This window comes from Centropristis striata, chromosome 5 (assembly GCF_030273125.1).
Source record: "Centropristis striata isolate RG_2023a ecotype Rhode Island chromosome 5, C.striata_1.0, whole genome shotgun sequence".
NCBI classification, from domain to species: domain Eukaryota; kingdom Metazoa; phylum Chordata; class Actinopteri; order Perciformes; family Serranidae; genus Centropristis; species Centropristis striata.
The window spans coordinates 8,014,990-8,039,952 of NC_081521.1; the positions used below are offsets into that span (position 1 = coordinate 8,014,990).

The following is a 24,963-nucleotide window of genomic DNA, read 5'->3' on the forward strand; positions in this document are numbered from 1 at the left end:
CGTGCGCACTTACGCGCATGTGTGTGTGTGTGTCTGTAACTGTAATCACATCAAAGATCAAAGCAATCAACAGAATTAACTGGCACCTGTTAATGAATGAGTGACAGCAGCCAGAGGTGGACTGAAATTTCTGGCCTCGAACAGAAAGCATTTTTGGCAAAACCATAATACCTATCATTGATCCGACTTCACTTTGAGTGTCCCGAGTTCTTCCTGAACGTCTACATATGTTTTTTTTAAAGAAAAATGAAAAAATAGCTTTGTTAGAGCGATCTAAAAAAACTGTTCCATATCCCTTTTTTACAGCTATTGCTGTATGGGACCAGTGCTCGGTGCGATTGCCCCGAGGCCCTAATTATAAAACACACAGAAATACAAGAGGATTAATTTAAGCAAAACTAGCTTACTGTATCAAACCCTGCTAGCATGAATTACTTAATTTTATCCAAAACTTATTTAAACACAAAACACATTTAAATATGAAGATAGCTATGAAAACTAACCTCATGTCTCCTCAGGGTTAAAACCTTAAACATTGAACTCCTTCATGTTATCTTTACAGTTTAATCTCAGAATTTGTTTTTTGATTGACAGGATCAAGTCTCTTTTCGTCCTTTCAAAATAAAATAATCCGTTATCAAAACAGGCTTTTGCACAGTACTGTATATATGTCTTTTATTTTGCCCACGTATGCATGCAGCGATTAATCTATTAATCGATTGTTAACTTTATGGATAATGGAGTTGGCAGGTTTCACCCTGCAGCAGAAATAACAACCAAACCAAACAGAATCTCTAAACATCTAGAAAAATTAAACATAATTAACTTAAATAAGTCGTTTGGAATCGTCGGTCTCAAGTCTATTGGAGTCTCAAGTTATGAATAATATATGTCAAGTCTTTGATCAGTATCAAATTAGCAACTCAAGTCAAGTCATGTGACTCATGTCCCCCAACCGCTGGTGCTTCCATTTAAAAAGAGATATTGCTGCCATTGAATGTCCAAATCAGTCTAATGCAGCTATTCTCAACCTTGGGGTCGGGACCATGTGAATGTTTTTTAATCTTTTTGGTCATTTTGTGTCTTTTTTGGTCATCTTGTGTCTTTTTTGGTGATTTTGTATCCTTTTTTTGGTCATTTTGTGTCTTTTTTGGTCATTTAATGTCTTTTTGGTCATTTTGTGTCTTTTTTGTGTCATTTTATGTGTTTTTTGGGTAATTTTGTGTCTTTTTTGGGTCATTTTGTGTCTTTTTTTGGTCTTTTTTGGTCATTTTGTGTCTTTTTTGGTCATTTTGTGTCTTTTTTGGTCATCTTGTGTCTTTTTTGGTCATTTTGTGTCTTTTTTTGGTCATTTTTGTCTTTCTTTGGTCATTTTGTGCCTTTTTTGGTCATCTTGTGTCTTTTTTGGTCATTTGTGTCTTTTTTTGTCATTTTGTGTCTTTTTTGGTCATCTTGTGTCTTTTTTTGATCATTTTGTGGTCAATTTGATTCTTTTTTGGGAAATTTTGTGTCTTTTCTGACAAATACAAAAGTTTCAAGTTATTATTTCCAAGGAGTCTCTGGCTTGAAGCTGACTGTTACACACTCAGACCTTTAAACTGACAGCAAAGGATTAGAGTTAGATTAAAAGTAACAATAAAATATAAAGTGAGCGGGGGTCGGGGACAACATGCATGTTAAATTGGGGGTCGCGACTCAAAAAGGTTGAGAACTACTGGTGATTGTGATGGAAAACTGTGTTCAAAGGAGAGTTTTCTGATGTCTGGAGGGGATCTACAGTTGTAATTACATTTTAAAAGGAAGTAGAAAAGGGTGTCTAGGGTAGAACTTATGAGTAATATATAGTTAATGCAGTAGCACAGTGGGTGTGTAAACTCATATGACCTACATTTCAAAGTGTTCAACGGTTAATTTATCTCTTCAAATTAATTTGTTACCTTCCAACCCCAGCATGAAGGACCTAACAGAACTTTTTTCTATAAAAAATTAATACTTTACTCAAGGGGAGTAAAATTACTCTAAAATGTGCCAAGCATTGTGGTGGAGGAAGTGGAGCTGAAACATTTTCTGTATAATACACTTGAGTGTTGAAAAGCTCCATCTAGTGGTGGAGTAAAATAAAACAAGTCATTCCATATCCAGCATTTAATCCATTTATTCACATAGATTTTGTTCTAAAACGGTAAGAAATAAGAAAAATAAAAACTTCAGTACTAAAATCTAAAATGTTAAAATATTTACACTGTAAAAGAATCACCTATTTCTCCATAAAATAGGTACTGTAATCACAAGAGTGACAGTTCATAAAAAAGAGTCATAACCACCCTCACCTTAGCATTAAGAGTCAACTTACTATAATCAGAAACATTATGGTGGTGGGGTTTGGCCATGCAGACAGTCTGACCCTCTATAGTCTCTATAGAGGTTGTCATGGGAACAGTCAGAGATATATGAATGATGATATTTAAGTAGAATGTATTAGTCTAGACGGAATTGTCCAAAAAGTGAAAGTGAGGAGCATTTATGGGTACAAGTCGGGAACTGGCCTACTTTACTTATTTCAAGGGTGCTGAGTCCAAAAAAAATGGTTCCCAAGCGAAATTTTGAGTTTTTGACCTTCTCATTTGCATATCAATATGGCCGCCGTTGGTCGTTGGACCATTTCCCCTTAGTTTTTTTGTAAGTAGGCAATCAAAGATGAGCAAATTAAGTTTCTGGATCTATAGTCTAGAGTCAGAGCAAGGATATAGTGGAGGCTCAGTGTCTTTTTTATGTATGTATATTTATATATATGCAAAATACCAACTTTTATATATATGCAAAATACCAACTTTTATATATATGCAAAATACCAACTTTTAAGGTGAAATTAAGCATTATTTGTGTCATTTTTTTGAGGCCGACATAAATATTCAATCAATATCACTTTTAAATGTTCCAGTTGGTATTTTGCATATATATATATATATATATATATACATATACATAAAAAAGACACTGAGCCTCCACTATATCCTTGCTCTGACCCTAGACTATAGATCCAGAAACTTAATTTCCTCATCTTTGATTGCCTACTTACAAAAAAACTAAGGGGAAATGGTCCAATGACTGTGCAAGATGGGCAATTTGGTGGCCATTTGATATACAAATTAGAAGGTCAAAAACTCAAAATTATGTTTGGGAACCATTTTTTTTGGACTCAGCACCCTTGAGATATTTAAGGTAGGCCGGTTCCTGACTTGTACCCATAAATGCTCCTCACTTCTTATAGAAGGCCTTTATTCTGAAATCCGTCTAGACTATTATACTGTAAATGTCATTTGAGCCTCGTGTTAGAATCCTGAAACTCAGTGTGAGATTTCCAGACATCAATGTGCTACAATTATCAGGTTAAAGGACCATTAAAACTACGGAAATGTTTTCCGCTTTATTACAACTTGGATCTAATTTTCATACTTGCCCAGCATACAGTACAGGCCAAAAGTTTGGACACACCTTCTCATTCAATGCGTTTCCTTTATTTTCATGACTATTTACATTGTAGATTCATCAAAACTATTAATGAACACATGTGGAATTATGTACTTAGCAAAAAAGTGTGAAATAACTGAAAACATGTCTTGTATTTTAGATTCCTCAAAGTAACCACCATTTAGTATATACATATAAGACATGTTTTCAGTTATTTCACACTTTTTTGTTAAGTACATAATTCCACATGTGTTCATTAATAGTTTTGATGAATCTACAATGTAAATAGTCATGAAAATAAAGGAAACGCATTGAATGAGAAGGTGTGTCCAAACTTTTGGCCTGTACTGTAGATCAGGTAAAAGCTGACATGTGAAATACTAAAAAGAGACGTGAGCAGTCAGACCACACGTTGGAAACAAACCACCTTACAGGTCACACTGGACACATATAATAATATAATATATATAATCTAATAATATAGTGCTAATAATCCCTCATTACCCAGCTCACTACAGGAGGCCCAGAAGGTCAGAGCTGAAACAGGACGTGTTCTGTAGTTGTCTGTTGAACTAACATGAAGTTTTGTTTCCAACCTGCTTGTGTTTCTTGACCCATCAGACTTACAGGTACATCTCAAAAAAAAAAAAATACAAAATCATGAAAAAGTTCAATATTTTTTGTCAATTTCAGAAAGTGAAACTCATACATTATATAGATTCATTACACAGAGTGAAATATTTCAAGCCTGTTTTTCTTGTGATTTTGATGATTCTGGCTTAGAGATGATGAAAACACAAAACTCAGTGTCTCAGTAATTCATGATTCAAAAGGAGCCCAACCAAGTATTGATGTATAGAAATGAACAGACTTTTCAGAAGCATATTATTTGTGTTTATAATATCCCTTTTTTAATTGATCTTATGTAATATTCTAATTTTCTGAGACGCTAAGTTGTGAGTTTTCATCATCTCTAAGCCAGAATCATCAAAATTACAAGAAAAACAGGCTTGAAATATTTCACTGAATGAATCTATATAATACAGGAGTTCACTTTATGAAATAATTGACAAAAAATATTGAACTTTTTCACGATATTCTAATTTTTTAAGATGTAGCTGTGTTTTAAGTGGTGTGATCTCAGCTGTTAACTAGGTGAGAACAATGTTTTCATTGCTAGAAATGATGGGAAAAGATCCCAAGCTGTAATAAATGGGAATGATAGAGGCTTGGCCCATAACCTGTTCATGTTCATGTTCATGTAGAATACATTTTTAGAGAATGAGTGCAACCACAGAAATATGTTTTACTCAGTATTGCCAATTATTCTTGTCCTTTGCTATGTAGGCTCGGAATATTAGCTTTTTATTTAAGTTTAAGATGTTAAAATCATTTGATTATGTACTGATGCAGCGTTTGGCTCACTGGAAACCAATGTTTGAAGGCGAGATTGTGGCTTGATATATTCACATTAAAGTTGATAGTGAATTTCAGTTTCCATAAACAAAAAAAAAAACATATGCAAATCTGTACAATTTCACCCATCACACACGGATGACAGTGTTGCGTTCCCAGCAGTCCGTTCATCAGAACAAGTATTTCCGACAGGAGTCTGATCCACACCTACACTCAACACGAATCCTCTTCTTGGGGGAGCTGGGGAGCCCCGCCAGGCTGAAGCTGGAGTCCATCTTGGTGCTTTCTGTGTCCACTGGATCAACTGGAAGCAAACACAAGTTGGGTTGGAAAGTGAAAGAAACGCACCCAAAAATGATGTACACCAGGGCTGTCAAACTCAAATACACAGTTTCTTAACTTCACAAAGTTATATCAATATTATCTGCCAGTTTATCTATTTGAATTATTCCATAATTTCTTAAACAACAAAACCCCCCCACAAAAAATGAATTATTTTACATATAATAAATAGCAGGGAGCTGAGGCTTTGGTGGAGATTAGAGTCTTGGACATGTCAAAGATTAGCAACAAAATTGATTTGATTGCATTAGTATTTTTTATTGTAGTGCCAGTCTCCCTCTCGTAGTAAATGCACCAATGGAGTATGAAAGACATGTAAGGGTTAATGACAAGGGATTTAAAAAATGTTACTAAAAAGAAAAGTTCCTGCAAAAATTCATGCCACAGTCACCACACTATTGGCAAGTTTTTATTGTGTTGAAAAAAAACAAAACAATGCGAAAAAGTATGTTGGACTTTTTTGACACAGTTTGAGGCCACAGCCTGGCTGACCGGATGTTCTGCCATATACATTAGTAAGCTTAAAAACAAAACCAAAATATGAATAATATCCATGCCACTCCATCCATTTCTGTGTGCATTAAGGTAAGTATACTCTTGTTAAACATTTCCTTTTTTTTTTTTAAACTTAGTTTATACTTACAGGTGCATCTTAATAAATTAGAATATCATATCAAAAATTATTTATGTCAGTACTTCAATTCAGAAAGTGGAAATAACACATTATATAGATCCATTACACACAGAATGAAACACAGGAGAGGCAACTGTGGCTGCCATCGCTAACGGTGCACAACATCCACCGCTGATCATAAACAAAGCAGCATGGCCTATTATGCACAGCGTCTCCACTGATCATAAACATAGTGATCGTGAATTAACCGGCATCGCTAACTGTGCACAGAGTGTCCGGTGCTTGTTGTAAACAAACAGAGATCGCTAAGTGAACACCTCCTGCAGCAGCAGCACATACACACTGTACTGCTACAGAGCTAACTGTTAGCCTGTTAGCACATACACACTGTACTGCTACAGAGCTAACTGTTAGCCTGTTAGCAATTTACAGACCTCCGGCTCTGTGACTGCAGCTGGGAGAGACTGCTGCAGGAGGACTGTGCCGGTTTTGACTCCGAGTCTCCAAAAGTCTCCAATAATACCAGAAAAAGTAGCTGGATTTGTCGCTTGTCGCTTTTTTCAAAAATAGTAGCTAGGGGGTCCGAAAAGTCCCTAATATAGCAACAACAGCCAGCTTTTACAAATGTTGCTTGTTGTTGTGGCGTCCAGTACTACGTCACATCCTGCTTAGTGTTCTATCCAATCAGCAACCAGGCTGTTTTCAGGGGAGAAAAACGGCCCTGCTCTTCTCCAGGGATAAAAAAGTCTGGTTAAAAGACCATTCCGGACGGCTCATATTCAAATTAGGGACGTTTCAGCGAGTGCTAAAGACCCACCTCTTCCAACAATACCTCGGTTAATTCTTGGTCACCTAACATATATTTATTTATATATTACCTATATATATATATTATACCTCTTTTCTCTTCCTTTCTTCTTTAACATATAGCACTCCTGTAGCGTTTACAGTTGGCTCTTAAAGTTATGCACTTACTTGATTCCTGTGGTCTAAGGCTACGTTTACATGATGACGGTCTGAACAGAAGACGCAAAAGTGGCGTCGCGTCTTCACTTTTTATTCCTCGTTTAGACGAGCATTTTCGGGAGGAAATCTGCGTGCACACGGTGACGCAAGTGTGTGGAATTCGATTGTATGCAGCCAGGCGGCATCACTTAAAGCAATAAGAGCATCTTTGGACATGCAGAAGTTTTCATGCCACACATTTTCATCATCTACTCCTTCCACAAAGTTCTCCACCATCACTAGATCTCCCAGGTCTCGTTCACAGCCGTCTGGCTCGCCTCCAACGAATTGCTGCATCCAAAATGTGATGGAGGTAATTCCAGATCCTTCTCTGTTCACTAATAATATCTGTACATATCCTGTACATTTGGTGGAAAGACTCCTGTAAATTTACTAGAGCTGCCAGAGCAGCTTGAAGGTCCCACCATGGAAATAATCCCAAGTTTGTTTATGTTTGTAAACACATATGTGACGTGAGCAGATCTGAGCAGAGTTTTGCGTCTTGGCAGTGTAGACGACACGCTACGGCGGACCGTATTTAACTTTTCCACTTTGGAGGGTGGTTTCAGATTTTTGCGTTTTTAAGCCCCAAAAACGCCGTCACCGTCTAAACGAAAGGCACTTCCGATAAAATATTTTGTCGCTTTTACCCGTGAGCGTCCCCGTGTAAATGGGGCCTAAGTCTAGTACCCTCAGGTTGAATGCACTAATTGTAAGTCGCTTTGGCTAAATTACATGTAATAGAGATCTGCCTCATTCTGGGTATTGGACTGTAATGGAAACAGCCCTTAACTGCACTCAATATTTGACTTGAACTACTGGAAATGGACTTTTCCATCATATTCTAATTTATTCAGATGCACCTGAATCCTCCACTTAATAACGGAGGCAAATTCTGTAACTTGTACTCCACTAAATGTGTCTAAAAAACTGAAGTTAGTAGTTTAAGTAGCTTTTTACTACTTTTCATATTAGTTTTTCACACCAGTGCTAATCAGTGACACTTACTTTGCATCTTGTAGTCGAAGGTGAGCTCCTCTCCTGCCCGAATAGACCGCGTAGAAAATAAAGCAATTCTTGGGAGTCTCTCATCAATGTTGTCGATGAACACATTGAATACCTGCAGGTTGGGGTTACACTGCAAAAAAAAAAAATACAACTCTTGTCAGGAGCTTATAAGACTAAACAATAGCAAATAAAAGAGAAACAGCATATTTGTGTGCTGAGGAAGGGAGGAGCTAATTTAACAGATGTTAAACGAGATTATGAACTTTTATTCTGATGTTTATCAGGAAAATGCAGAGAACTTTTATTTTGAAGGTGTAAACTGAGACTGTTGGATTTTGCATTTGTAAGGGGTAACTTCCTGTTTTTATATTTCGTTTTTACAAAGGATTGTGATGCTAATTTGTGGTGAAATTATTTGCTGTATTATTTGGATGTAAACAGGTAATTACATATAAGTTTTAGTGAGTATTTCGCCCTGGTAAAAAGTTAAAGGAATGGATTCTCCCGTTGTGGACGGAAGTTATCTTCCTGCGTTGTGTTGGCTCTCTGTGTTTTGGGACTTTGAGAGCGAAGGGAAGTATTTCAATGCTCCGCTATTTTATTTATTTTACTTTAACCGTCTATGGTATGGTGTTGCCCTCAGGCAACATTCCCATTTTTGGCTTGTCAAATTTCTACAATGCATTTTTTTGAGTGATGCGATACTTTAAAAAAGAAGGCGTATAGGGAACCAATAGCAATGCTTTGATTTGTCACATGATCTCCAGGAGGCCAAATTGAAATATTTTTTTTGCAGACTTTTCCAAAGGAAACAGTTTTGCCATTTGCGCCACAATAAAAGCACTCAAAACGTCATTTCGTGGCCCTTTTCCATCTGGAAAAAATATATTCCTACTAATAGGTGGGTAAACCTTCATTTCCGATAGTTTCATGCAATTTATTTTCTAATCAAATAATGGAAACTTGTTAAAATGCAACTGAACTTAGACTGTTCAAGACATTAATTTCAATGGGTCGTTGGTTCAATACTACAATAAACTGCTTTTAAAAAAGTTCCTTTTATAATGGTTTTAAATATAAAATGTTGTGTACCATTTTGAAGCTACTGAATCTTTTAAACATGTTTATATAATAATAAATAATGTTCAAATTATGTATAAATTATGTTAAATTAATTACACTATCATGATGGACCGATCACTGGAAGTTATTCTTTATCTTACATTGTGTTGCAAAGAGACAGTTTAATATAGGGCTGCTGGGAATCATCGCCATAATCCATGATAATATTTTGAAACGTTTTTTGTTGTTGTTGTTTTGTTAAATGCTTCAATTCATTGAAAAAAAAAGTTCAACTCCAGCTCCATCCTTATGCCCTCTTCGGGCATTTTTGTACATTTTTCTCTTTTTTTCCCATTTGTTGATCATTTTGGTTGTGTTACAGGTTGAGGCAGGAATTTATGCAGGAACTTTTCTTCAGTAATTTAACCCTTACATATCTTTCATACTCCATTGGTGCATTTACTACCCTCTTATGACCTTCATGGCCAAAAAAGACCACGCCCACAACAACTGCTAGGTCAAGAGAAGTCGTCTACAATAACTACAATAACTACACTACAATAAAAAATACTAATGCATCAAATCAGTTTTGTTTCTAATCTTTGACATATCCAAGACCAAAGCCTCAGCTCCCTACTATTTATTATATGGAAAATAATTATTTTTTTGTGTTTTTTTGTGAATTATGAAATAATTCAAATATACAAACTGGCTAAAAAAGGCCACACGCACAACAGCTGCTAATAAATCACCATACATCAATATTTCTTTCAGATTTTTTTTCATAAATCTCTTAAACAACTTCAGACTTGTTTAAAACTACTAAACATTAACTCATTTTCAGAATAGCAGTTGTGTGTGTGGCCTCTTTTGGCCATGAAAGTCCCGAGAGGGTGGTAAATTTGGAGAGGGGATCAGGGTTGAGGCTCCTGTGTAGAGTTTGGTGTTCTCAGTTGTGTACAGTTTGACAACACTCACGCTGTGGTTGACAAAGTGGGAGATGTTGCCGAGGTGAGCTGCGTCCACTGTGTACACATCCTCCACATAGTCCAGGTCAAACAGGTACGTAGAGCCTTGGCGGTCGTAAACGAGGCCCCTCCTCTCTGCTTCATCTGTTGTGATGATCTGGAGGAAACAAGAGTCTGTCAGTCTTTGATACAATGCTAAATAACTAGTGAAAAAAGCTCAAATAGCCCCTTGAGATGTTTTTTCAAGGATTAACGTTAGCTGGCATATGCAGTTTTTTAGCCGGTATCACATGTGTAAATAAATAAGTAAAGTATATTACACATATATCAATGTTTCCCCTACATTCATCTATGCGCCGCTGCTGAAATTTCACATAATCATTAATATCAATGCGCCACTAATGATTTCTACTCGCACTGTGTGAGCACAACAACATACAACGTTATTTTCAACTTGTTTTGAGCAGGCGGCAACCTCCATGTCTGAGCTTGGAGGCAAACCAGGAAGTGCCTTAAGCTGCATTCTACCGAAAATTCCAGCAGGGGGCGCAAAGAAAAAAAATTCTGTCCATTCATTTCATTGCAAAATGAGAAAACTTCTCACTTGATTTATTACCTCAGAAATGGTTTTTAAGTCATCAATGAGCACATCAAATCCTGTCGGACCCTCTTAGAACATCAACGTAAAAGGAAACGTTCAAGCTTATACACGGTCTATATAGCGACGCAGGTAATGTAACGTAGCTCCTTAGGGCAGTGAGCGGCAGTGTTGCCAACTTAGCAACTTCGTGGCTACATTTAGCGACTCTTCAGACCCCCCTAGCGACTATTTTTCAAAAAAGCGACTAGCGACAAATCTAGCGACTTTTTCTGGTGTTACTGGAGACTTTCGGAGACTCATTCTTACTCCTCTTAAGTGAGAATGAGTCGAAGCGGCACAGTCCTCCGGCAGCAGTCTCTCCCAGCTGCAGTCACAGAGCCGGAGGGGATGTTAACCCCTTAGCGTCCAGTCTGCACAAAGTCGCAGCTGGCTGGTTTACAGTCAGTGTCTGTTTTGGGTGACTTTAGCCGGTCCGAGGCCGGATGAGGGAGGAGGGTTGAAATTGTAACAGGAGACAGAGCACTTGCAGTTCTAAACATATTTAGGGTGTTTTTTACTCACTTTTTGTCTTCCCCACGGTGTTATTCCTCTCTCCTACAGCGTCCATTACAAGTACATGCACATCGTCAATCATGCAAATTCTGCAATGATGTCATTTAGTGACTTCTAGAGACTTTTTAGACAGCCAATAGCTACTTTCCTTACTGAGGAGTTGACAACACTGCTCATGGTCACAGACACATCAGGACTGCTGCTGAGAAAAAATTCTAGGGGAAACACTATATATACTAACAAATATATCACATGGATAAATAAAGTAATTTTGAATTTGATTTTAAATTAATTGAATGTAGTGGTCCGGCAGATAAAAGGATCAACGGCCGAAACGTCATTTGGGAAACATGCCAAATAAATAATTAAATAAATCCATTCAATGTTAAATGTGTAGCAAATGTCGGTTGGTGTTTTAAAATCCTCGACATTCAGAGTTACAGCTGTTCAAAGCTGCTTCCTCCTTCCCGCAGTGGAGAAAGAGAGAGAGAGGGAGACAGAGAAAATGAAGTGGTAAATGAGTAAATTATTTTATAGATTTCCAGTGCTTACATTGTAAAAGGGCACATAACACAACCACACTGGATTTAGTATGAATACAAGCTTCATGCTGTGTGTCAGTCAGTCCAACAGACACCAACACATCATTAATATTCGCGCCTGAAAGGTATATCGGTTGACAGATATTATTGGCTGATATTGGCCTATCAGAGGGCTATCTGTAATGTGTATATGCCGTTTAGTATTTGCTCTTATGAAAACTTTTCACATAATATACAGTCATGGAAAAAATTAGACCCTTGTTTTCTTCAGTTTCTTGTTCATTTTAATGCCTGGCACAACTAAAGGTACATTTGTTTGGACAAATATAATGATAACAAAAATAGCTGAAAAGAGTTTAATTTAAGAGCTGATATCTAAACATTTAACATGGTTTTCTTGACAATAACCAAAATCATTATCAAGAAAACCATGGAAAATGGCTTTATAACAGCTCTTTTTGATGTGGGGGGATGAAGCTCACCAAATGATTTTAACCCAATGAGTTATTTTTCCTCTCCATGCCTTAACCACAATATGTTTTATTTGAACATTTTTATATGTGTGTGAATGAATTCCCAATGGTGGCAGGTGGCATCGTTTAGGGTAGCCTCTGCCACCAGTATGAATGTGTGTGAACGGGTGAATGAGTCAGTCTGTAGTGTAAAGAGCTTTGAGTGGTCGTAAAGCGACTAGAAAAGCTATATAAGTGCAGGTCCATTTACCATTTATATGAACTGTAGTGTAAACAACAACCAACATATTAACATATAAAAAGAAGTTTTTACATGAAATTCCCAGTGCAGCCAAACAAATTTACTGACTTGTAGCTGACTCAATGAAGGACCCAAAAACATCTCTCCTCCTTTCATCACCCTGAACATTCTGCTGGGTAATTTCTTATCTGTCCAGTCTGTCAAACCTTTAGAACAAGTGTTTCCCAAAGGATTTTTTTTGTCAGAAATGTTTGCCCTAAAAGCCTAAATTTGGTGCCTCTCCCACATTCTAATGCCACTATTCCATCTTAATCATTGCATATTTTACTGAATTATTGTAAAGGAGAATAAGTGTTCTGTTTTATTTAAGGCGTCGTATTTTGACAGTTTTCTTGTAGATTCTGTGGTGGATTCTGCTAACACATCCATGTGCTCTTATTTTAAAAGCTACATGTGATTGCTTTTATTTTGAAGGCGGGTCTAACACGTTCCTACCGTAATGCCTCATGGTGTGTTTAATTTACACTTAAAGTCGGAACTTAGAGCTCGGAACAACGTCAAAACGACAAAATTCTGACATTCGTGTAGACCTTGAATGCATCAGTAGCCATAGCACACAAACGCCGGACTCTCTATGTGCGCTGCAATCTGCAGCTATATGCAGACTGCAATATGCAGTCTAACTAACGGAACATTAATCCTCTGTTTTACCGGTGATGTTTGTCGCTGAAAGTGGGGGGTCGGACTGGGATCACTATGAATCTGGGATGTTTGATATCAAGTTGCTGATTAAACGAAGGCAATTAGACATGTTGGCTAAAGACCAAAAGAAGTTCTTAAAAATGCTGTGTTGTCTGTATTTGGACAACGTTGTTGAGATGTTTATAATGACAAACCTTCCTTCAGGATCTGTGGCTGTGGTATTATTGACAAAGGAGGACTGGACTCCGACTTAAGTCAGACTCACAGACAGATTTTCAGGACATTTGAGTCATAATTACCCGTGTTTGGCCAGGTCTTACCTCTCCCACGTACTCCATAACAAACGTGTTCTTCTTGATATGCTGCAGAGTGCGAACGCCCCATCCCCGGCCGTTCTCCGTCTTAAAGATGCACAGGTCGAACTGGATGCCCTTCTGCACCACTCTGTTTGGACAGTCAGGGCTACAGCTGCACTGAGAGTTACACTCGTATATGGGCTTCCCTGGCCGGATCCGGACCTGGCCCTTGTCATTGTAGGCCATGCGGTGCAGGGAGGCCCCAGGGCAGCAGCCATTCAGCGGCTCCTCTAAACAGTTTCTACACTCACAGCCTACAGCCATTTCATCTAAAATGATGCCCTGGCCTACTTTGTAATTGTTGATATATGTGAAGTTTTTTGGAGGGCCCTCAAAGTCAACTTCATTAATGACAAAAATGCGACCTGGGTGGTTGCGCGTCTTGTTCAAGTGGGCCTCCCAGCGCTGCAGACTCTGACGGACTTTTGCCTTTTGGAGCAGGAATGAGGCGAGTTCCTTATCCAGTTTTTTGGGGGTGCAGCGTCTCTTGTGGCGCCTCAACACCTGATCCAGGTCCAGATGGAATTGTTTCATCAGTTTGGGGCATTTGAGGTTCCTCTTGGGTTCCCAAGTGTTCTCAGACTCTGGGAAGCCCCTCCACTTCACCAGGTACAGCTCTTCCTCCTGAAACACACAAAAAACTTCAATAGGCTGGATGCAAATTTACTTCCACATCTGAGTTTGCCAGCTGTGTTACTTCCGGCCCAGACTTACAGTCACACACACATCATTGTTTGAAAGAAACCTGACAACTCGAGCATCTATGACGCTAACGGTTGATTAATCGGTTAATTTCTGCATGCATATATTAGGGATGCACCCATGCCGATGTTTAAAATGCCAATTTGGCTGATGCCGCTGTTTTTTTAATTTTGTTTTGTTGTTATTTATTTCCCCTTTTGTGCCAGGGAAACAACTAAATATTGAATTATAAAAATATACCTGAACTGCCTTTCAGCCATTCATCACACCATCTTTGAATGAGCAAACATTCTATAATCCAAATTTATGAAACAACCTTTAATATTCTTTCATTCTATACAATGACCTACTCAATAATAAGAAAGTACTTAACTTACTTAGTACTAAGTTACATAACCGCCCCAAAAAATGTAAATAATGTAAAATAAATTAAATATACCCTAAATGTAAAAGCTGTAGGAGTCAGACCGCAAGTCAACAACATTTGCCACCTCAAAAATGATGCAAACGAACAGATAATGTTCTCAAATGCAGCAAATGTCATCTTATTTGCCGATAGACCAATTGCAGTAAACAGGGTGGATATCGGCCGATACCGATGTGCAACCGATAGATCGGTGCATCCCTAATATTATATATATATATATATATATATATATATATATATTTTTTAGGGCCGGGACTTTAATGTGTTGATTAAGATGAATTAATTACACAAAAATTAACGCATTTTAATTACACTTATTTTTGCACCGCGGAACTTTTCTCACTGGATGAGTTTCAGGAGGACCGATTATACTGGAGCACCAACTAGCGTTGATGAGTTGAGACAACAACAAACCACAGTGAACATGAAGGAAGAAGCTGATGAGACCTTTGGTTGGCCCCGTGGATGATGGGACATTTAGTTACTAAAAACCAACGGATGGAAGCATCCATAAGAGCATGGTTGTGTTGCTAGGCAACAAGGAATTCACATATCACCGCAGCACATCCAGCCTCAAGTATCACCTCAATGCTAAACATGTAGCAGCTAGCGGCTAGTGTGGTAGCTAGCGTGGATTGTGTTTTACTTCAAAACCAAAGTATTCTAGTTTACAGAAGGTCTACCTACCTATTAGCTACCTGCATTTATGAAATGTACTATATTTATAAATATGCTATTGCTACACTTAATGGCAAAAATTGCACTGGTCTGTTAAAAATAAACAATATTTTTGTTGCTTAAGCTTATGTATTCAGTCATTATTCAATGGTATACTAAAAATCCATGTGAAAAAAATGACTTCTCACTGTTCTCAGGTCAAATATTTATATGCGATTAAAATGCGATTAATTTCGATTAATTAATTTAAAAAAGCCTCAAAAAAAGCCAAAGCCTCTAATTAATTAGATTAATTTTTTTAATCGAGTCCCGGCCCTAATATATATACACTACTGGTCAAAAGTTTTAGAACACACCAACTTTTCCAGAATTTAATTGAAAATTATGCAGTTTAATGTCTCAGTGTACTCAGTGTACATGATATTGTTTTGAAAGTAAAAAAAAAAGATTCAAAATCACATTTTATGTTGGACTAAAGGACTAAAAAAAGACACAAAATGACCAAAAAAAGACACAAAACGACTAACAAAGACATGAAAAGAATTCAAAAATGGACAAAATAGCCCAAGACTCCATAGTGTTAAGTTGTTAACCCATTTCTTGTTCCCTGAAAAAGGCCTACTTGTATAATTCTGAAATGTACATTATTTTTCACTTTTGGTTAAGCTTACCTCTTTTTATTTACCTCTGGCAGTTCACCACTCACCTTTGTACCCTTTCAAGCTGTTCATTTGACCTGAACTGCTTGAATTTCAATAAAAAACTGGAAAAATTGGGGTGTTCTAAAACTTTTGACCGGTAGTGTATATACTTGGCAAATAAAATAGACTCTCAGGCTCCGTTAAAAAAAATCGTACCGAGATAAATATTTCTTATTATATATTAGGGCTGGGCGATATATCGATATTAGTGGCATGGAGCCAATGAAGTACATTCAGAGTATAGAGGGTATAGTTCTTAACACTGACAATGTAGCAGCTCTTTAAGCAGCAGTGTTAATAGTAGTTATAATACTTATAGTTTACCTTATTCTTTTTGTAGTTGCAGAGGAATTCCACATCATAGTCTTTGACGTTTGCTCTGTTCACTCCAAGCTCTTTACAGAGGAGTTTCTCTCTACGACACAGGGCTTCCAGCTCCTCCCAGGACATCTTACAGGGGACGCTGCAGTTTGACACGGACACAGCAGCAGGGCTGCTGGGAGGGCTGCAGCATATGGCAGGGGCTGGAAGGGCAAGGCAAAAAAAGTTTACTCAACAAAGCAACAACATTTTTGTAATTGCACTTTTATCTCTCATTTCTGACTGTCTGTTTTGTCTGGGGTAGGCCTGTCAGAATAATTACTATATCGACTAATGCAGTAGTTCTCAACCTTTTTGAGTCGCGACCCCCAATTTAACATCCATGTTGTCCGCGACCCCCGCTCACTGAACAGAATCTCACACGTACAGTTCAGATCACCCAAAAAAGAAACAAAATGACCAAAAAAAGGAAACAAAATGACCAAAAAAGACACAAAATTACCCCAAAAAGAAACACAATTACCAAAAAAAGACACAAAATGACTAAAAAAAGACACAAAATAACCAAAAAAGGAAACAAATTGACCTAAAAAGACACAAATTCACCACAAAATGATCAAAAAAAGACACAAAATGACCAAAAAAAGACACAAAATGACCAAAAAAGACAATAAGTGACCAAAAAGACTAAAACACATTAACACATGAACACTTTAACACAGTGGAGACAGAGCTGACTTCCAAAATGATTTGGCGACCCCCAGAAATCATCTCGCGACCCCAATTGGGGTCCCGACCCCAAGGTTGGGAATAGCTGGACTAATGGACACAATCATTTTTCCTGGGCTCAATATATTGTCGTTTACATGCGTGACTTTTTGTGCTTTTTTTGTGTTGTGTTTAAAGTAATTCTGCAAATGTTTGACAGGTAGTACGAATTGCTGAAAAAAAATATATTCCCAAGCAGCCATTCCAGCTGTTTATATGTTATTTTAATAATAAAATAATATAATACATAATGATTATCTCATTGCAATGTTTTGTTAACAGAGCATGAGAGTCTATTTTATTTCTTTTGGTTGTAGTTTATTTATTTATGTCTTATTTATCTAGGATATTTTTATTTTTATTTTCCACATCTATATTCCAATATTCTCCAGATTTAAAAAAATTAATTGCTGTGGAAAAGGATGTACTTATGCTCTAATATCATAAAACTAAAACGACAACAACGATACAATCGTTTATCGCGAAAGTTTCTGGGAAAATATATAGTCCTAAATGGGGTGCACTTATATAGCACTTTTATCCAAAGCGCTTTACACTACACACTATGCTCATTCACTTATTCACACACACATTCATACTGGTGGCAGAGGCTACCCTAAACGGTGCCACCTGCCACCATTGGGAATTCATTCACACACCGATGAACGCAGCATCAGGAGCAATTTGAGGTTCAGTATCTTGCTCAAGGACACTTCGACATGTAGGCTGCCGGTCAGGGATCGAACCACCGACGTTCTGATCAGGAGGTTACCGCTCTACTAACTGAGCCGCAGCATGTGCTGGATGGTGTGCGTACCTTATGAAAACTCCACTATAGCAATACATACTTCCTACGGGCACTGCACTAGTCTTTTTAATGAACAAAAATCAAATCAAATCAAAAAACGCAGAACTAGCAGGATGAAAAACAGCTTCTTTCCCTGGGCTGTCAGAACTCTTAACACCCACACAGGATAAATTAATTAAAAGGTGTAATAAAACGGACATGTGCCATACAATTGATATGTGCAAAACACTCAATTTACCCCATGTATAAATTATAGCATTTTAAGTAGTCATTTATTTATTTTTATACTTATTTATTACATCACATGCCCTTGTTCTTGTTTTTGTCCTTGTTTAGCTCGGTATTTTTTAAAATGTTTTTACTCATGTTGTTTTGTGTTATGATTGTCATAACTATGCACCTTATGCAGTGGCACTTTCAATTTCGTTGTATAGTGAACTATATAATGACAATAAAGACTATTTGATTGATTTGATTTGATTTGAACAGATTCTAGTGATTGAGTACACTTAAATACACCTATATCAAGGCAGTGTCTCAGGACTAAAGCTGCATCCTGTGTGACTGTCTATGGAGCTTTGACACAACATGTTCTTCACATTTGCTGTCTGTTGTGGTGAAAATGTTGTTTAAATAGTACAAAAATTAATATACAGTAGGGATGAGAATAATTAATAGATGATCAATTAATGGTCATTAAGAATTTGGTGGATCAAGTGGAATTTTTAATCGATCTGTGTATTTATTAATTTTAATTTTATCTCTGACTGTGTATCAGTATCACTGAACTGAAACACGCCGTACGTCAGTCAGCCAATGAGCTGAGAATTAAGTTCTAGTTTGCAAACTGAAAGTTGCAATAACAATTATAAAACACACAGAAATACAAGAGGATTAATTTGAGCAAAACTAGCTTACTGTATCAAACCTTGCTAGCATGAATTACTGAGTTTAATTTGATCCAAAACTTATTTAAACACAAAACACATTTAAATATGAAGATTACTATGAAAACTAACCTCATGTCTCTCCAGGGATAAAACATAAAACACATTATCTTTACAGTTTAATCTCACTTGAGTTAGCTTTATGATTGACAGGATCAAGTCTCTTTTTGTCCTTTCAAAATAAAAGCATCCGTTATCAAAACAGGCTCTTGCACAGTACTGCATATATACAGTCAGGGAATAAAAATATTAGACCAACCTTTTTCTTCAGTTCATTTTAATGCCTGGTACAACTAAATGTACGTTTATTTGGACACATATAAAGACAACAACAAAAATAAGAATATAAATAAAATTAAAATAAATACATTTAAAAATAAGAGTTTAATTTAATTGCTGATAACTAGACATTTTCAATGGTTTTCTTAATAATGATTTTTGATATTGTCCAAGCAAGTGTACGTTTAGTTGTAACATGCATTAAAATGAACAAGAAAATGAAGAAAACAAGGGTGGTCTAATAATTTTTTCCATTACTGAATATATTTTATTTTGCCCATGTATGCATGTGCGATTAATTGATTGTTAGCTTTATAGATAATAGAGAGAATTAGAGAATAAATAGAGAGAATTACATACAATGACAAAGATAAATTATAGTGTAAAGTGCAGGCAGAGGCAGAAAACCAGATGGGATTATTTAAAGCCTCCACCTAAAATGTCATAGTTATAAGAAAGTAATAAACTTATAATAGAAAAAAACATATCAATAACATCAACAACAAGTTATAATGACAATAAGAAAAAATTATATAAAACCAAAAATGAACATGTTATAAAAGCGTATTTGTGTGTGAATTAGAATGTTAAAACAGCAGTTAAACTGGCTTTTAGACATCTTTTAAAACATTTTATAGAGATGGAGTTCTTTGCCAGATGGGAAAAGGTTTTCCATAATTTAGTCCCTAAATTTAACAATAAATTGACCTCTGCATGCCAGAAATCTTGGAGGATGAAGATCTAAAGATCGACGCGTTGGATAAGAGTGAATCTGAGAATTAAATTTAAAATAACTCTTAAAGTGCTTTGGAAAGTTTTCATGATCTGAATATACCTTATAAATAAAAACACATATTTGAGAGATATTGATGTCATGAACAGAAAGTATCTGGAGTTTCTGAAAAAGAGGAAAAGATGAGGCATCTGACTCAGATCGGGTTGCCATCCCAACAAAATGCTTCTGAACAACCAAAATGATGTGGAGTGTATAGGAAAGGTGCCCAAACTAAACTACAATATGAAAGATATGGATAAATTAAACTATAATACAGTGTACGAAGACAGTTTGTAGTTACCAAATCCTATTAATTATACCAATAGAGTTGCTTATTTATTTGCTAACCCAGTGTATTTGTGCTTTCCAACTCAAGTTAACAGATTTCAGCATTTAACTCTATAAAGCCTGAACCACTAAATAATTGCCAGAATTTTTTTTTTTTTTAAACTTGAGTGTTTATTGAACCTGCTGACAGATAATTAAAAAAAAAAAATCCCAAAACAATAGGGATATATGATTCTAATTTGTATCATATTTGATACATCAGTTCTTTTTGTGCAATTTGTTGCTCACAGTTTGTATTTCTTGAACTAACAAAAACATATAAAACCCAACATTTTTAACCTTTTAAGGCTTTACTTTCTTTTAACATTTTCCTCAAACATGCAAAATATTTTTTTTCCATATAACACAACATCATACATCTGCTTATATGACGTTTTCATGTAGCAATGACTGATCCACAAGTGGAACCTGCATATAAATTTTGCTATATCTTGTATTTTTGTGCAATTTGTTGCTCGGTTTTTTTCCTTCAACACATGTATACATCAGGTTTTTCAGGAAAAAAATATCACACTGATGATGTATAGGTCTCAAAAACTTGTGTATCAAATATGATACACTTGGCTTTATAGGGTTAACATCATTACAGATATTCTCTCAGCTTCCTTCTAGCCTCCCTGCACAGCAGGTCCCTTTAACCTAAAAGGCAGCGAGGCTACACCAAAGTCTACTTAAAAATCAGTCTATTTAAACCCACACTGCTCACTGCTGATGTGCAAAGCGATTTCACACGATAATTAGGATTGTATGGAAGCAAGGGGTAATTCGGCATTACATAACACACTGAAAGGCGTCTTATCTCCACACAATCTAGTTTCCAAAATGTTAACTCCGCTTTATAGCGCCAAACACGGCAGTGGTTAGTGGGATAGAGAAACAATAACTGCCTCATGTTACAAGAAACCTCCTTAAAAGGATCAGCCCAAGCAAGGAAACCAAAGCCAGAAGCGGTGTTTGAAATTAGACTTATTTCATGAACAGAACCAAAAGAAGCGTCAATTATGAGCCAAAAACAGAGAATAAATCCTCTGGAGGTGTCGTAGTGTGGCGCTGCGTGTCGCATGAAGCCGATCAACTGTTAACCCGTTAAACCACGCTTTGTTATGAAATACAAAGCGCTTGAATATTAATGTCTGCTTTATAAGAGAGATAGCTTGTTTTTAAGTTTAACGTTAGTCAAAGTAAATCTGAATTACGCGCAGTAAACTGCTTTTATACGGACAACAAACTAGTCTTCCTTGTCACCATGTTGTTAGTTATAATCCCTCCGCTCTTCCTCCCGCTGAGGGAACTCTAACACACAAAGTGTGTCCTTTGGCCTATTTCACTGTTTTACGTTTAAATTTGACCAAATAATAAACAGCAAAATAACCATTTCATAGAATATAAATCCAAAAGTTACCTTTCAAATTTTCCGCCATGATTTCCACTCAGCCGCCAAAATAGCAGAAACGACATTGTTGGGGCGGAGCCTGTTGCGGAGGAGACCGTCCCGGCCGCTGATTGGCGGAGAGTCTTCTTCCGGCCCTCTCATTGGTTCAGATCCGCCTGGAGGGCCGACCGGAAAACCATCGATGTCTTTTTTTTTTACTTTATTGACACAGATTTTAGTAGCAGGAAGAAGTATTTAGATCCCTTACTTCAGTAAAAGCAGTGTTGGGGGAAGTATTCAGATCTCTTACTTAAGTAAAAGTACTAATACCACACTGTGAAATTACTCCACTACAAGTAAAAGTCCTGCATTCAAAACTTACTCAAGTAAAAGTACAAAAGTATCAGCATCAAAATGTACTTAAAGTATCAAAAGTAAAAGTACTCGTTATGCAGAATGGACCCACTCAGATTGTTTTATATAATCTAAATATATTATTACATTATTTGTAATGTGCCTTTTATGTAACCAGTGTTTTAATTTAGTAAAGACAGGACTCATTGTATCTACTTAAAATACTGTTATGAGGTTTAATTAAAAATATGTGTAATCACTTTAAATTGATCTTATATTTTATGTTATATCTGGACCTGTAAAGTAACTAAAGCTGTCAGCTAAATGTAGTGGAGTAAAAAGTACAATATTTACCTCAAAATGTAGTGGAGTATAAGTATAAAGTTACATAAAATAAAAATACTCAAGTAAAGTACAAATACCTCAAAATTGTACTTAAGTACAGTACTTGAGTAAATGTACTTAGTTACATTCCACCACTGAGTAAAAGTACTAATACCACACTGTGAAATTACTCCACTACAAGTAAAAGTCCTGCATTCAAAACTGACTGAAGTAAAAGTACAAAAGTATCAGCATCAAAATGTACTTAAAGTAACAAAAGTAAAAGTACTTGTTATGCAGAATTGGCCACTTTGATTGTTTTATGTATTCTTTATCTATTATTGGATTATTATTATTGATGAATTTATATAAGCAGCATTTTAATTTTCTCAAGGAAAGGTTCATTTTAAGTACCTAATATACTGTTATGAGGTTGAATTAAAAAATGCCTCTAAATCACTCTAAATTAATCATGTTTTTATGTTAAATCTCGACCTTAAAAGGAACTAAAGCTTTCAGATAAATGTAGTGGAGTAAAACGTTTAACATTTGCCTCTAAATGTAGTGAAGGGGAAGTATAAAATTACATAAAGTGGAAATACTCAAGTAAAGTACAAGTACCTGAAAAATTGTACTTAAGTACAGTACTTGAGTAAATGTACTTAGTTACATTCCACCACTGGTTGACACTAATTGGTAACACTTTACTCTAAGGCAGTAGTTCTCAACCTTTTTGAGTCACAACCCCCAATTTAACATGCATGTTGTCCGCATCCCCCGCTCACTGAACACAATCTCACACGCACAGTTCAGATCACCCAAAAAACGCAAATTGACCAAAAAAATTAACCAAATGACCAAAAAATGACACAAAATTAACAAAAAATGACCAAATAAGGCACAAATTGACCACAAAATGATTAAAAAAAGACACAAAATTACCAAAAAAGACACAAAATGACTAAAAAAAGACACAAAATTACCAAACAGACACAAAATGACTAAAAAAAGACACAAAATAACAAAAAAGACACAAATTTACTACAAAACGATTAAAAAAAGACACAAAATGACTATAAAAAGACACAAAATGACTAAAAAAAGACACAAAATGACAAAAAAGACACAAATTGACCAAAAAAAGGAAGCAAAATTACCAAAAAAGACACAAAATTTCCAAAAAAAACCCCTACAAAAATACCAAAAAAGACACAAAATTACCAAAAAGACTAAAACACATGAACACTTTAACACAGTGGAGACAGAGCTGACTTCCAAAATGATTTGGCGACCACCAGAAATCATCTCGCGACCCCAACTGGGGTCCCGACCCCAAGGTTGAGAATAGCTGCTCTAAGGCATCTACATGAGAGTGACATGAGCGTGTCATAAACATGACATGGGATGTGTCATGAACATTAATGACACTTTGCAGTAACATTAATGCTCATGATACTTGTCATGTCATGTTTCTGACAGGCTTGTGTGACTCTTATGTAGACACCTTCAAAATAAAGTGTTACCATATCTTGCTTAAGTCACAAAGGCATGTTCAAAGAATTGCCTAAGTAATTTATTTCTCTTAAGTTACATAATTTACACACAGTGTTATTACTATACCAATAGCCATCCTTTGTTACATCCTTTTTGAGTGAAATGATCAATAAATGTCATATGTTATACTTTTGGTGGAGTTTTTTGTGTTTCCTGCAAAACTTGAAAAAAATGAGTTAGGCGATTATTTTAACAGGGTGACGATAGATAATCTCATAGAGCATACATAATCAGTACTCTAATACAGCTATTCTCAACCTTGGGGTCCCGACCCCAATTAGGGTCTTGAGATGATTTCTGGTGGTCGTCAAATCATATTGGAAGTCAACTCTGTCTCCACTGTGTTAAAGTGTTCACGTGTTAATGTGTTTTTGTCTTTTTGGTCATTTAATGTTTTTTTTGCCCATTTTGTGTTTTGTTTTTTTTAGTAATTTTGTGTCTTTTCTGGTCATTTTGTGTCATTTTTTGCCCATTTTGTGTATGTTTTTTTTTTAAGCAATTTTGTCTTTTTTTGTTATTTTGTGTCTTTTTTTTGGTAATTTTGTGTTTTTTTCTGGTCATTTTGTGGTCAATGTGTGACTTTTTGGTTATTTTGTGTCTTTTTCTTGTCATTTTTTGTCATTTTGTGGTCAATTTGAGTCCTTTTTTGCTTAATTTTATGTCATTTTTTGGTCAATTTGATTTTTTTTTTGGGTAATTTTGTGTCTTTTCTGACAAATCCCAAATTAGCAAGTTGTTACTTTACAAGGAGTCTCTGGCTTGAAGCTGATTGTTACAAAAAACATATAAATGCACAGACAGAGAGATGTTTTAGTTGTTGTCTGCTTAATTTTTTGTCCAAAACTCGTCGTATCAACTGAGTTTGTATGATCTGAACTGTGAGATTGTGTTCAGTGAGCGGGGGTCTCAGACAACATGCATGTTAAATTGGGGGTCGCGACTCAAAAAGGTTGAGAACTACTGCCCTAATATAATATAAACACTGTCACAATAAATGATCAAACCCTCAGGGCAGGTGGAGCGCATTTTACATGCTTTTCATTCCTCATTTGTTAATAGTTTTCGCTGTGTTCATGCATTTGGCATGAATTTTGGCAACATTGTGTATTTTTATTTGCTCTTGTTATTTCCAGCTCAGCTCCTGCAGTAAGGCTAAAATACACTGTGTACACAATAGTCACACTCTTCAGGTTGAGCAATTGAAAACCATTCAAAATGCTATTTTTCTTAAT

General features: G+C 36.2%; 1 protein-coding gene across 1 annotated transcript; it reads right to left on the reverse strand.

Annotated features, from left to right (window-relative positions):
- Positions 1-4,533: 4,533 nt before the first annotated feature.
- On the reverse strand, positions 4,534-21,571 carry LOC131971494 (histone-lysine N-methyltransferase SUV39H1-like). The gene is made up of 6 exons (XM_059332987.1): positions 21,530-21,571; positions 16,206-16,405; positions 13,338-13,997; positions 9,917-10,063; positions 7,877-8,006; positions 4,534-5,191 (listed from the first exon to the last, which is right to left on the reverse strand). Exons 1-6 carry the CDS (start codon positions 21,546-21,548, stop codon positions 5,058-5,060), a joined length of 1,290 nt encoding a protein of 429 aa, XP_059188970.1. The 5' UTR covers positions 21,549-21,571; the 3' UTR covers positions 4,534-5,057.
- Between the last annotated feature and the right edge of the window lie 3,392 nt (positions 21,572-24,963).

Bases quoted from the DNA above. Each gene is read 5' to 3' on its own strand.
- LOC131971494 (XM_059332987.1), bottom strand. The intron at 13,998-16,205 runs GTAAACTATAAG...TGTGTGTTTCAG, and splicing joins GCAACTACAAAAAGAATAAG to GAGGAAGAGCTGTACCTGGT. The intron at 10,064-13,337 runs GTAAGACCTGGC...TGTTTCCTCCAG, and splicing joins TTATGGAGTACGTGGGAGAG to ATCATCACAACAGATGAAGC.